General features: G+C 46.9%; 1 protein-coding gene across 2 annotated transcripts in view; it reads right to left on the bottom strand.

Annotated features, from left to right (window-relative positions):
* LRP2 (LDL receptor related protein 2) overlaps positions 1-12,377 on the bottom strand; it is a 516,831-nt gene that overhangs the window by 166,209 nt on the left and 338,245 nt on the right. The window contains exons 41-46 of one of the 2 annotated variants that reach the window (XM_069616157.1): positions 7,767-7,925; positions 5,611-5,900; positions 4,379-4,582; positions 2,713-2,742; positions 2,365-2,607; positions 477-602 (exon numbers count right to left, since the gene is read on the bottom strand). In XM_069616157.1, the coding sequence (XP_069472258.1) occupies positions 477-602; positions 2,365-2,607; positions 2,713-2,742; positions 4,379-4,582; positions 5,611-5,900; positions 7,767-7,925 (1,052 nt within the window). The remainder of the gene's footprint in view (positions 1-476; positions 603-2,364; positions 2,608-2,712; positions 2,743-4,378; positions 4,583-5,610; positions 5,901-7,766; positions 7,926-12,377) is intronic. The other variant, XM_069616158.1, reaches the window with a different exon arrangement.

A 12,377-nucleotide genomic window follows, 5' to 3' on the forward strand; every position in this document is an offset into this window, starting at 1 on the left:
TGTTAAAGTGAAATGTGTAGTGTGAGGGACTTTATTTTGTATTAGGGAAACTCTAGTGTGTGTACCTAGACATTGGCATTGCCAAGATTCATAGCCTTGACATGTTGTTACCTTTCAACTGAGTGTTTGTACTTTAACATTGGCATTCCCACATTTTGTAGACTTCTCTTTTTTGTAGGTAATATAACTATTTTTCAAAAATGTGTTTCCTCTGTATATACACACTTGTTACACCAGCAAAATCTTTCAACTGCTTCATTTCAAGTAGTTATTGCACACTTCTATCTTCTGATATGACTTACGGGAATATTCTACAGCTGGTGTTTTGCCTCGAGTTTTTTGACTGATGTAACAACTCACGTGGCACCAGTTTTCATCACATCGCTCTTTACTGATGGCTATTAGCTAGGAGTGACAGAGCAGGAGCACGCGCGCAAGAGGGAGCGAGAATATGACTGGCCCCCCTATCAACTTACCGCAGTGGGTTGGGCTTTCATCACTCATGTCACCACAGTCATTATCTCCATCACAAAGGTAAGTCCGAGGAATGCAAATGTTGGTGCTTTGACATTTCGTGTATCCTGGTTGACAAGTGCGCTCAGCTTTGAAAGGGAAAAAAGGCACAGAAATAATTGCAACCTGTTTCTCTTGACTTCCTCCTTTCTTCCATGCTTGAGAGCTAGTCATGGCTCTCCTAGTACACAGCGTGCAGCGACGATGCTCGGCTACAGCTATTTTCTATGCATCTTTGTTTAAGCAATTTGTATCTTTTGGAAAAATCCAAGCCACCTTAGTTGTGAGCTGACACAGACTGCTGAATGTCGCTGCTAAGGCAAAAGGGTTGGATCTAGGGAGATTCCTTGCATTTCTCTTGCCGAACACACCTTTGCTAAATGTTCTTGCAGATTTTGCCTCTTTGTTTACCACAAAAAGTATGGTGGACACACCTCCGGCCACCTTCCACCCCTTAATCCCTCTTCTATGTGTAATACGCAAACTTACCATCTATTTTTTGTGGTATAAAATACAGCAAAAACATTTACGGCAAAGTTGTAGTTGGGAAAACTGAGGAGTATGAAATGATTCCTCTTCACGCAAAACAATGATCATTAAAAGAAATACAGGTGTGCACCCTTAATGAAATTAATTCCCAAATTAGTATACCAATGAGTATACCAAATGGGATGTGTCCCTCAAGGCCCCTCTGTCTTTTCTGTGTTTTTCTAATGTTGGCCCCCATCCATTGGAGTCTAAGGAGAAATCCAACCTTGATGTAAAAAAGTGCTGAAATAAAACTGCGGCCAGATATATATCCTTCTCTGAAGGGGAAACCCTAATACCTGGGATGATAATCAGTGCCCAGGTGGATGCCCCCCTCTCTTCCTAGTGAAACAGGTTTCGTTGTGTCATGATCCTAAATAGCAAACCTGCAGTGCCCTCAGTTTTTCGAGCAACAGTTTTGGTCTTGATTCTATCAATGTCATACTCTGCACAGACCTTTCCCTTCTTGCCATTCCCTTTCCCGGACAGGCTCTCTTTAAGAAGTCATACTATGCTTTTGACATGGCCATGCTCACCTGCCAACTAACCAAATAATCACCAACTAGCAAAAGCAACCCTCAATCGACTCCATCTCTTGAAGATTAACTTTCAAATCTTTTGCCCACTTGACAGAGCTCTTTTCTGTACAAGACCTCGGCAGCTAAGCTAGACTGAAGAAGCTCCCAAAATGCAACTTAGACCCAATCAGATTGTGTCTTATTTGTTTCTGAAATAAAATAGGTAACAGGGAGAGGGCCTCCCTTTCACTAAGCTCCAATCTGGGAACACAATTACATTTCTGATTGTCTGTATTAAATGCTATGCTGGTGAAATATTAAGCTCTTAGTATTTGATGGTCAACTTGTGGAGGACCGGTCCAACCCAGTGATCTAGCCGCACTCAGGGCTGTGTTCTTGAGTCTAACTCCCTCTCCAAATGTGTATGCTTTCTTTGTTCTTCTGGATCCCGGTAACGTTAACTGCCACTATTATGCAAGTCTATGCAAAAAGGACAAGCATACTCGTCCTTGGCACTTAAGGAGTTAATGAAGATGCACTTGTGAAATAAGTTGCTTCCCTACCAGTGCTCGCCAATACATGCGCCACAGACTTATGTAGACTCATTAAAAAGAATTTGGGAAACCCGCTCGCAATCATAATATTATTCATTGTAAAAGAAATGTCTTTGCGATGTCTATTAAGAGAGGAGCATAGTTACACACAGGCTGAAGCCATAAAATAGATGTTTAAAAGAAAGCATATTTAAAAAATATAAATTTACATAGAATTACATTATTTAACTACATGTCCAAGAGCAACTTACGGCAGTTTCTCTCATCCGAAGTGCCATTATCGTAACAGTTGTTGACCCCGTTACACACATACTGCAGGTCGATACACCGTCTGTTATTGCATGTGAACTCGGTTGCGGAGTCGCATGTCCGAAAGATGCATCCCGCCTCGTCGCTGTTGTCACCACAGTCATCATAGTGGTCGCACCGGTAATGGTACGGGACGCACCGCCCATTGCCGCACGTGAACGCTGTCGGCAGACAGGTATGGAAGGCTGCCAGCAACAAAAAAAAGGCACTTAAGAAAAGTCATGGATGGAACAAAAAAGACCCCTGTGACTGTACAAGGGGAGCAGTTCATATGAATACTTCCATGTTACCTGCCAGAGCAAAAACTGCCTCAAAGCGGACTGCATGAAAAGTAAAATATACATTCAGATTAGTGGTAGACAGATGCTACAGAATTATTGCACACATCAAGTATTTTCTTGCCTATATATGGGAAACAGAAAAGGGAGTTGAGGCACTAAAAACAAAGTACCAATTCCAAGAATTCCATTTAGTCAGTATCAAGAAGTACCAATTCCAAGAATTCCATTTAGTCAGTATCAAGAAGGAATCTTGGATATGCAATAGAAGCACTGAAAGTTCAGAGGGTAGCACTATATAAGTATTATGGGGACATATGGCGACTGCATGTATAAGCTAGATAGGGAGCGGGATGAGTTACATGGTCCTTGTCACAGAAACCTATAAACTATGAGACTCTTTCACAAATATGCTACCCCCAGTAACTATGACTTACTGATGACTTCAGCATGGAGGGAGACTATTTAATCCACAAAGTAGTTTCCAGGACTGACTCACTTTTGACTTACTCCTGGAAAGAGAAGAGTAAGTGGGGAGGGACCTATAGATCACTCCTTGCTATCTCTTTCTGAATTGAATAGTCTCACTCCAGTACTAAGAGTTACTCTTGGTAACTTTGTGAACTGGAACCTATGCCTATACCTGCCTGGAGAAGTCTGGGTAAGCTCATTAATGTAAAGAAGAGCTTTTTCGGGTTGAACACTGTTGGCATTCCAAACAGGTGTGTGGCTTTTTCGTTGGCCTTCCCACAGACATGTAGCTATCCTTGACAGCACCTGGTCGACATGCCTGTTGATCGACAAATCACTTCTCTCATCGTTGTTGTTTCCTGTCTGCTCATCATGAGGGCCAGGAGGGTGCACTTATCAGGCATGGCGAGTTGATGGCAATTGCAAAGGCATTGATAAGTTGATGACAATTAACCTTGGTGTCTGCTAAATCAGAATTCCTGTTTTCGGGATTCTAGGACCACTTTTTTGGGTCCCCTCACCATTTTGCCTTTTCCCCCTTGTCTTTTTTGGCTCATTGACTTCTTTATGGGGGACATAGGGTTTTCTCCAAAGGTCCCCCTGCCATTACCTCTCTTTAAAACTTACACAGGTTGTATGGTTTTAGGTCCCCTAAGTTGCCCAGTACCATTCAGGCCCCCCGGAGAAATTCAGCACCACCAGAAGCCAGGACACGTGCAGACTTGAAATCCGCTGCTGCAAAAAAGAAAGGTCCAGAGAACAAGCCTTCTCTGCCTACGCCCCAAGACTATGGAACCTCCTCCCCGTCAGCGTCAGACTCTCCCCCACATTCCTACAATTCAGGAAAAAACTCAAGACCCAGCTCTTCAAGGAATCTCTCCTCCTCAACACCTAGGCCATCACATCACCCCTGCATCACCTGACTCAGTAGAAGCCATCTGCCCCTCTCCTCCCCACCACCCTGTGGAGCTGTACCCCTCTGTTGTGCCTCCTGTATCCTACCCCTGCTGTATATCTGCACTGTTGTATACCTCTGTAAAGCACTCCTTTGTGTTCCGTTGTGTATCTGTATTGTGTATACCTCTGTACAGTGCTCCATTGTTTCTCAAAGCTAGGTCTGCGGTCAATAAATACCATAATACCATAACATCATCTGACACACAACATTGCAATCTCTTCCTGGTGGAAATATGAATACAGTTCTTACCACAGACACTTTCCAGCTCATCTGAGTTATCGCCACAGTCATTGTCATTATCACATTTCCATCGCTCCGGTGTACATTGCCCATTGAGGCAGGTGAACATGCCAGTTTCACATCTGGTCCCATTGTCCACAATGCAGTGCTTGTTGTTGTTAGCCAAATACCAGCGTCCTGCGGCTGGACATTGGCACTCGGCTCCATTAGGCCCTATATGTTTGCAAAGAAAGAGAAAGCACATTCTTTCATCACTATTTCATTAGAAATATTAACATCCCACAGTATTTACAAACACGCCGGCCTTTAAAACTTCGTTATCTCCTTCCCCATAATATACATGAATCACATTCAAAGGAAATGCAAGGTACAAGGAAAGAGACCCTTTTACGATCCTCTCCCGTGGCTGGATGTCTTAAACCTTTGACTCAAATATTTTACTGCAAGGATGATCTGTGATACTGTGTGATATGTCTGTGATCAACAGTCAATCATAGAGCACAAATTATACATAGAGTGTTCTCTAAAACACATACAGAATGATGTACTGGTGATTGTACCGATTCTTCAATGCCCTATGACTGAGAGTGCTACAAGCCGCTCCCGTGTCCCAGCGGTGGTACGGTCCCAGGCACTCAATGCATGAGGGTCCAAGACCAGGTACGATGGGTCAAAAGAAGCACATCTCGAGAATACTTCTGCAGCCGACATGCACCGCGGGAGGCAAGGCAACGAAGGGAGGTTAAATAAAAATTAAAGGCAGAGAAGGGGAGCGAGCAGAACGGTAAAAAATCTCTACGCTGGCTGCCAGGTCAGACACTGTCCATGCAGAAAAAGGGACTAAGGTGAGGCGCCATAGGGTGGAGCCTCGGCGGGTTGTTACCATGACTGAGGCTGAGCCCTGCGCACTGTACTAAATGTAAAGGGGAAGTTCAATTTTTCACCCCATGTTGGGGGACGCCCACAAGGATGGAGGAAAGGGGACGGAACGTATGAGTACGACTTCATTTTACACTGTGACACAACAAACATTTAACCAGCATTTAACAAATGATTGACATGATATTACTCTTATCCCTAAAGCATCATTAAATCTTCTGTATGTAGCAACAGGCAAAAGGTCATCATAACATATCACACATGCAGATTTTAATTTCAGACATATGTCCAGATGTAAGCTTGTCTCTATCAGACATGCCTAACAATCCCTCACTCATATCGCAAGAATACCCATATCTCACCTGGAGCACAGATGTGACTGCAGCCACCGTTGAACTGTTCGCATGGGTTGCTGCACTGCTGCTGTTTACTGTTGGATAGAACATGGATGTCCATGGGTCGCTGTGGCAGATTCTGGATCATGACAATCTGATCGGAGCCGTCATGCTTGTTTGCGCGGTACACGCTGCGCGTGTTCCAGTCTGTCCAGAAGATATGCTGGTCAAAGAGGGTCATGGCGAATGGATAGATAGCGGTGCTCACGATGACTTCACGGTTTGCTCCGTCCAGGGAGCAGCGTTCAATTTTCTGTCTATGAGTGATTAACATGTTAGAATGCTTTGGGGGCATTTGCAATATTTACTTAAACACATGATATTTTTATTAATTTTATTTTATTCCTGGTATTTACTGAGTGTAAACCTAGCTCCGGGAAGCTGCACAGCATTCCACACGAGTAAGGCTCACAGGTATACACAAGATGGTTCCAGGTAGTAAAAGTCCACATAACATAGCATTTAGGGGCGCAGGAAATAGTTAACATTTACAGTTAGATGGGAACATGTATCAGTGCTGAAAGAGAGTGATGGAGTGGAACAGGTGCGTGGGAAGTGGAGTGTGGTTCTTATGAGGAGTGTGGTCGGTACGAGGGATACATCCCAAACTCTTCACCTCGTGCCCCGTATATTACTGGCTGGCCCATCTAGAGTGTTGTTTTCCTACGTTGCTACTGACGCACACAGACAGGAACATCCTGGGCCTGAATGTACACTGTTGTCCATTCAGTGGTTTCGCTCTCTGTGTTGGCAGCTGTTTCATACAAAACTTGAATCCATGGAAAACATTTCTTCCTAATGTTACTGAGATTCTACCCCGCCCATCATGAACGCTATATTTAGGAGTGTTAGTCCTTACCTTCTGTCATCCAGTATGTACATGTTTTGAGCCTTGCTCTTCTCCTCGGAGGACATGTGATTTAACCCATGTACCCTTTCTGTGCCCCAACCCAAGGCAAGGTCAAGCATAGGCTTCTGTTCAGCAAATCTGCACTTCAGGCCTGACCTTCAAAAGAGCTGTGAGGTGTACAGCACTCGCTAGGCACTCCACCATTCACCCTGCTCTTCTTAAAGGCTGCTTTCATGTGTATAGCCACACTGGCATGACCACGACCACTGCATTGCGTCCATCTATGGTACATCATCACTGCCGTGCTCTCTTCTTCTTGCAGTCGCACAATCGAATCCTTCTCTCAGTGATCCTCCCAAAATAGCGTTGCCGAGGATGTAGGCTCCCAAGACCACAGATGCTCACAGGCCCACTCTAATACTGCCTGCATCTCTCAGATTGCATAAGGGTGGCCATCTTTAGTTGGTTCATTTTACTAGCTACTTGAGGACCTGATTCTAGGCGCAGACTCCGAGTTGCTCCAATCAAAATATCTGAACACAGTGTGTACAAACAATAGTATTTCCCGCTTTACTGGATATACTATAAATAGCCTAGGCTAAATCAGTTTGCTGATTCTGTAAATATGGTCTGGACTTTGCATGCATATATTACACCAAACATAATTCTTTTGACTTTTGTTAAGGCACCCAAGAAGACCAGATGTCTCACAAGTGAATATCTGGGTACCCAGTCATTTTACCAAAAATAAAACAGAGTGCTAAGTTTCACAGAAAGCCAAAATACCGAAAAAACACAGAACATTTTAATTAAATATATATGTCAGTGGGGCAAGGGGTTACAATGGGTGGTGATAGTTTGGGGTGGGGTTAAAAGGATAGAAAAACAGTGGTTGTGGGGGGGACATCCCCAAATGAAAAAAAATAAAAATCGGTATTTTGACCACTCTGAACTTTACCACTTTGTTTTGACCTTCGATAAGATGACATAACCAATTTCTGCAAGCATCAGATTGGCACACGGTTTGCCATGTAAACTGACAGATAGGAGAACTGGGTTGAGCTTAGAAACTCCATACCACTTGCGCTCTGGGTATAATGGACCTGAAAGTAGTTTTCACGCAGTGTTGTAGAAAGAGAAGAGGTGTCCCCAGGAACGAGCGTATCGCTTCGTTTTCATACTCCCCAAATGAAAAGATATCTTTGCCCTCAACAGTGGACAACTTGGAATGGGGGCTTCAGGAAACTAGATTAACACAGAGGAAAAGACTTACAAATTTGCATCTGCCCAGTAGAGACGCTGCTCCTCGTAGTCCAGGGTAAGCCCATTCGGCCAAACCAGGCTGGTGTTCACAATGTCCACCCGGAAGTTCCCTCCGAGTGTTGCTCGCTCTATTTTAGCATTGGTGCCCCAGTCAGTCCAGTACATGTACCTAGCAGACAGACCAAAGAGAACATTTACATTTGCAGCAGGGAAGCGGTCTACCCCTGTGCGTCAAGTGCTTCCAAGTACATCATGCACTGCACATCTTATGTTACACCAGATCCACCTGGCTTGCAGAATCCCCCCACGAATTCAAAAATGTCAACAAGCTTATTATCTGGCGAAAGCTGCACATAACATACATTTGCTCCTAAGGACATGAGGGCTCCCAGAAAAAGAGGTACAAGGACACCATACAAAAGGCCAACACACAGGTCCACTTAATCGTTTTATTAGTAAGGTCTAATCGGGCATAGAGCCGGTGGCGGGGTCTTTTGAGAATGTCACTCGGAAACTGACATAATGATGTTTGCTGGGTGTTCAACGATGGGCTTAACAAGGTAGCTCTCAGGGTCTCCTTGAGGCAAGTGGTTGGGGTTCGAGTCTAAGAGAAGGATCAAGCCCATTGCTGAGGCATGGACCATGCAACTGACGGGCCACGCCGGCTGGCAATTCTTTTTTTAAGTTGACTCGGGACCGGAAATGGCCATCAATCAATAGAACTCAATTCCGCATTATTAGAAAACAGTACTAAAGTACACTACATACGCTTCACATAAACCACTGTATACTATGTACACGCCATGAAGTATTTTTTTAAAAACGTCCATGTTAAATAAAAACATCTCACCGGCACTGTCTTAAATCCTGCCAAATACTGTGACCCGCATGTAAGAACCTTAGGCCATATTTGCAGCAGAGAGATGGAGCCTCAGTGGTGTTCCGGCTGTGAGTTTCCAATTGCGTGAGTGCCACGATCTAGCAGCTTCCACAAACGCCACAGACACTAAGAGATTGCAACCACCACCACTGGGCCCTACCATAACTACAATCCCGGGGGCCTGGTTCACCCTGTCCAACTCCCTTAGTGCTTCCTTGAGACAAACCTTGCATAGCCCAGTTTACAATATCTTCCTGTGAGTGTATCTATGGGACGTTGGGGCATCAGAACTCTCCTGTACACTTTCCTCACTGCGGGGGCAGGAGTGGGTCGAGTCTCTCACCACTGGGGAAGTCTTTTGTCTATAACAGGCTACCTTTTGCAGGAGAGCTATTGGATGCACTTACCTGCTGCAAGGCTACACTATTATTACCACATTAGGCCTCATTACATATTTTGTGGCAATGGTACAAACGTGCAATACTCACAATACCACATATTTTTACTGACACTGTGATTATGAGTTAATGTGGTATTTGTTGGCCCCCCTTGTGGGGCCGTACCACGCACTCTAAATGATCATGCAGGAGCCATTCTCCACTCCAATGTTCCCTTTATTCCTCCAGTACATTACTGACTTCCCTTTCCCTTTGCCCCTCCCTTTCCTCCCTCCACCCGCTCCCTCCCACCATTGCATGCCCTCTTCCTCTTAAAGGGGGCCAATCTTTATTCACTCACAACACCTCCCCCTCACTTAACATGAGACTTCCCGGGCTACATCTTTTTGATCAAGCGTTGGGGTCTCTTTATTGTTTGATGGGGTCTGTTCGGTGCTTCACGGGTCTCGCCAGCATTTTCTTGTTGCGGTGCTTCATATGTCTCTCCTCTCTTTGTTCCTTCCATCTTGACCGTATTCTCTTGTGGTGGTTCACACTCCCCAGGTATAACTCGTGGAAGAGGGAGGCCTTTGGCATCGTTTCCCTATTGTCCTTTGTCGTGGGTGTCACTGGTTCTTTGTCCCTTGTCACTAAGATGGGATCTGCGCGGTCCGTCCTTTCTTTGGTTTTCCTTGTCTCTCCCATCTCTTGTTCAGGCGTATAGTTCTTCACCTGGGTGACTTCAAATGATCTGTAGTGGATGTTGATGAGGGCGCGTTGCAGTGCCTTCTGATGGCTCAGACGGCTGTGCCCTGTGGCGGGACTCGGTACCATGTGGATGGCGGTGGGTACTCTGCGTTTTCCCTGGGTTGGGTCGCAGTTTGATTGTCCTTTTGGTTGTACCGGCTGTACTGTTTCCCACTGGAAAACGTGTACTCTGGGCACGTCAGAGGTCTGCTTCTTCTCTGGTTTCATAATGTTGCTTGTGTCTTCCGTGTCTCCCCCTCACCCCGTTTTGGCATCTCGTAAGGCCCTGGGTGTCTGTGGTACTGGCGATCATCTTGCTGAGCGGGTGGAGGGTTTGCTCTGTAATCCTGCTCCGGTTCGTACCTCTTGGGCGACTTAGCTCTGTGTTGGATGGGTGTTCATACCCGTGTGGTCTGGTTGGGTTACTGTACATGTCCTCAGTGGTCCTCATGACATCTGGCCAGTCCATCAGTGGTGTCAGGTATCTCTCTTGGGTTGGCAGTACCTGGATCCTTCCATGCGTTGGCCAGTTGTTTGGCCCACTTGATTGTTCAGGCTGTCTGGGCAGGCTTGGTGGTGGTGCAGGTTGGCCTGCAGGGTTTGTAGGTAGTCTCACCCTGCACATCACCTTGAAGTGGTTGTCTTGGCCACATCTCCGGCATCATTTCTGTCATATGGCTGGGCATGATCGTCTGTGTGGGATCTCAACTCTGCATCTGTGGCGTTGCGTGTTGCTCAGGGTTGGGTGCCGGTGTCTGTTGAGTCTTCGTCTCCTCCAGGGTCCTGCAGGCTCAGAGTATGCTGGCTGTCTTACTGTGAGGGTAGTGATGGAGTCACAATTGTTTTCGATGGCGGGTGCTTGTGCGTCTGTCCGCTCGTACGTTCTTGCCAGGTGGAGTATTTCTTGTAGGGGCAGGGGCTTTCTGAGAAGGTGTTTCCTGAGCATTGATTGGGTGCATCCTGCTATGATCCTCAGCCGTATTTCCTCCTCATCATTAAAATTAGCAAAGTTGCAGCACGCTATGTTCTTTTGAAGGCGGGTGACAAACTCTACTATGGACTCATGTGGAAGCCGCGCGTGTTGATTGAATGCGTAGCGTTCGTAGTCTTTGCTGTGGGGCATTATCAGCTTGTCATTGACTGCAGCAAGGAGGCATTGGTATGTGTTTCTTTCTTGCATGGGGATTGTTTTCATTATGCCTTTTATTTCCGTTCCTGCCAGATTGATGAAGATGTTCATTTTGTAGGGTGAGTCTTGACCCCTAATTGCACCTAGGAAGCCTTCAAACTCTTCGACCCACTCCTCCCACCTTTCACCTTGATCATGGTGTGGGGTGAGAGTGAATGGGTTGGGGCGTCTCATGAGGCTGGTGTGGGCTGTGGGGCTCACGTTCCCTAGGGCCTGTGCTCCTGCTGCAGCTGCTGGTGCCTGGTCAACCATGATTGCTGCTGATTGCGACGGTGCTTGTCCCGAAGTCGTGGGAGCTCTTCTTGTATTTTACACTGTGGAGACGTGGTATGGTGGCGTTTCGTTCTGCCTCTACTTTCTGCAGGAGTTTGGTGTGATTCTGGTGCTGTTGGGGTGCTGGTGGCATCCAGATCACGAGTTGTAGGCCACCGTTTCTTCCACGTGACCCTTGGTGGCGTTCTGGTGTGTGTCGGTCTGTTGGCCTGTGCCACTCTGTGGGTGATGTGAGTGATGCTGTGCCACTCCCCTTTTCATTATCCGTGGTGGAGGGGGCTTTGTTTTGGTCCTCGTTGTGCTGCTCCTGCTCCCCTTAGTAGGGGGCTTTTAGATTGGCGGCTGTTGTGGCTGCCGGTGTGCTGGTGATCTGCACTCTATGCGCTGCACTTGGTGTCTGTGGTGGGGGCCCTTGTAGTGATGAACGTCGTTGAGCAGGCATTTGACGCCTCGCTCGGGTTCCCGTGGCAGTGCTGGGCGGGTGTGCTTTTGGCGGCCTTTTGTTTGGCAGTCACGTATTTTGGTGGCCGCATGGAGGCAGCTGCTTCCGGTGCTGCGTTGTAGGGCATTCAGTGTGCTGGAGCTTGTCTGCCGCGTTAGTTTAGAGTTTATTTCATGTCTCTTTTTTTCCAGGCCACGTATCGCGGCAGCCGTCCTGTGCTGTCCACTCTGTTGCACCGCGTGGTGCGGCGACAGTTCGGTGGGGGAGGAGTGCGGGGTCCTTATCATTGTCAACCATAGCCCTTTGCTGCTCCCACTGTCGGGGTGGTGTGCGCCACTCGACATGGCGGTCTCCCGCTGTCACGGGCTGTTGGGCTTCCTTATCCTCTGCTTGCTTGGGTGCCGGGTACTCCCCTTCTTTGTCCGTGCTCGCTCCAGTGCAGGTCGTTGCCAGACTGCTGGGCTCGCTGCTATTTCTTCCATTCTCGCTCTGCTGGGCTCATTGCTGCCTGGGCCTCCCCTACTTCTGCGTGGACTGCCGGGCTTCCCACGTTGTTCGCCCGCGACTTACCGGGCTCTTCCGTGCTTAGACACAGACTGCTAGGCTCCTCTCTTCCTCATTCTGCCCCTCACCAGCGTGGGCTGCTGGTCTTCCTTTCTTCAGTCTGCCTTTCAGGATGGGGCACCGCTCTCGCGGCATCTGTCTTGCTGCTG

This window comes from Ambystoma mexicanum, chromosome 9, assembly GCF_040938575.1.
Source record: "Ambystoma mexicanum isolate Mex_15411 chromosome 9, UKY_AmexF1_1, whole genome shotgun sequence".
NCBI lineage: Eukaryota > Metazoa > Chordata > Amphibia > Caudata > Ambystomatidae > Ambystoma > Ambystoma mexicanum.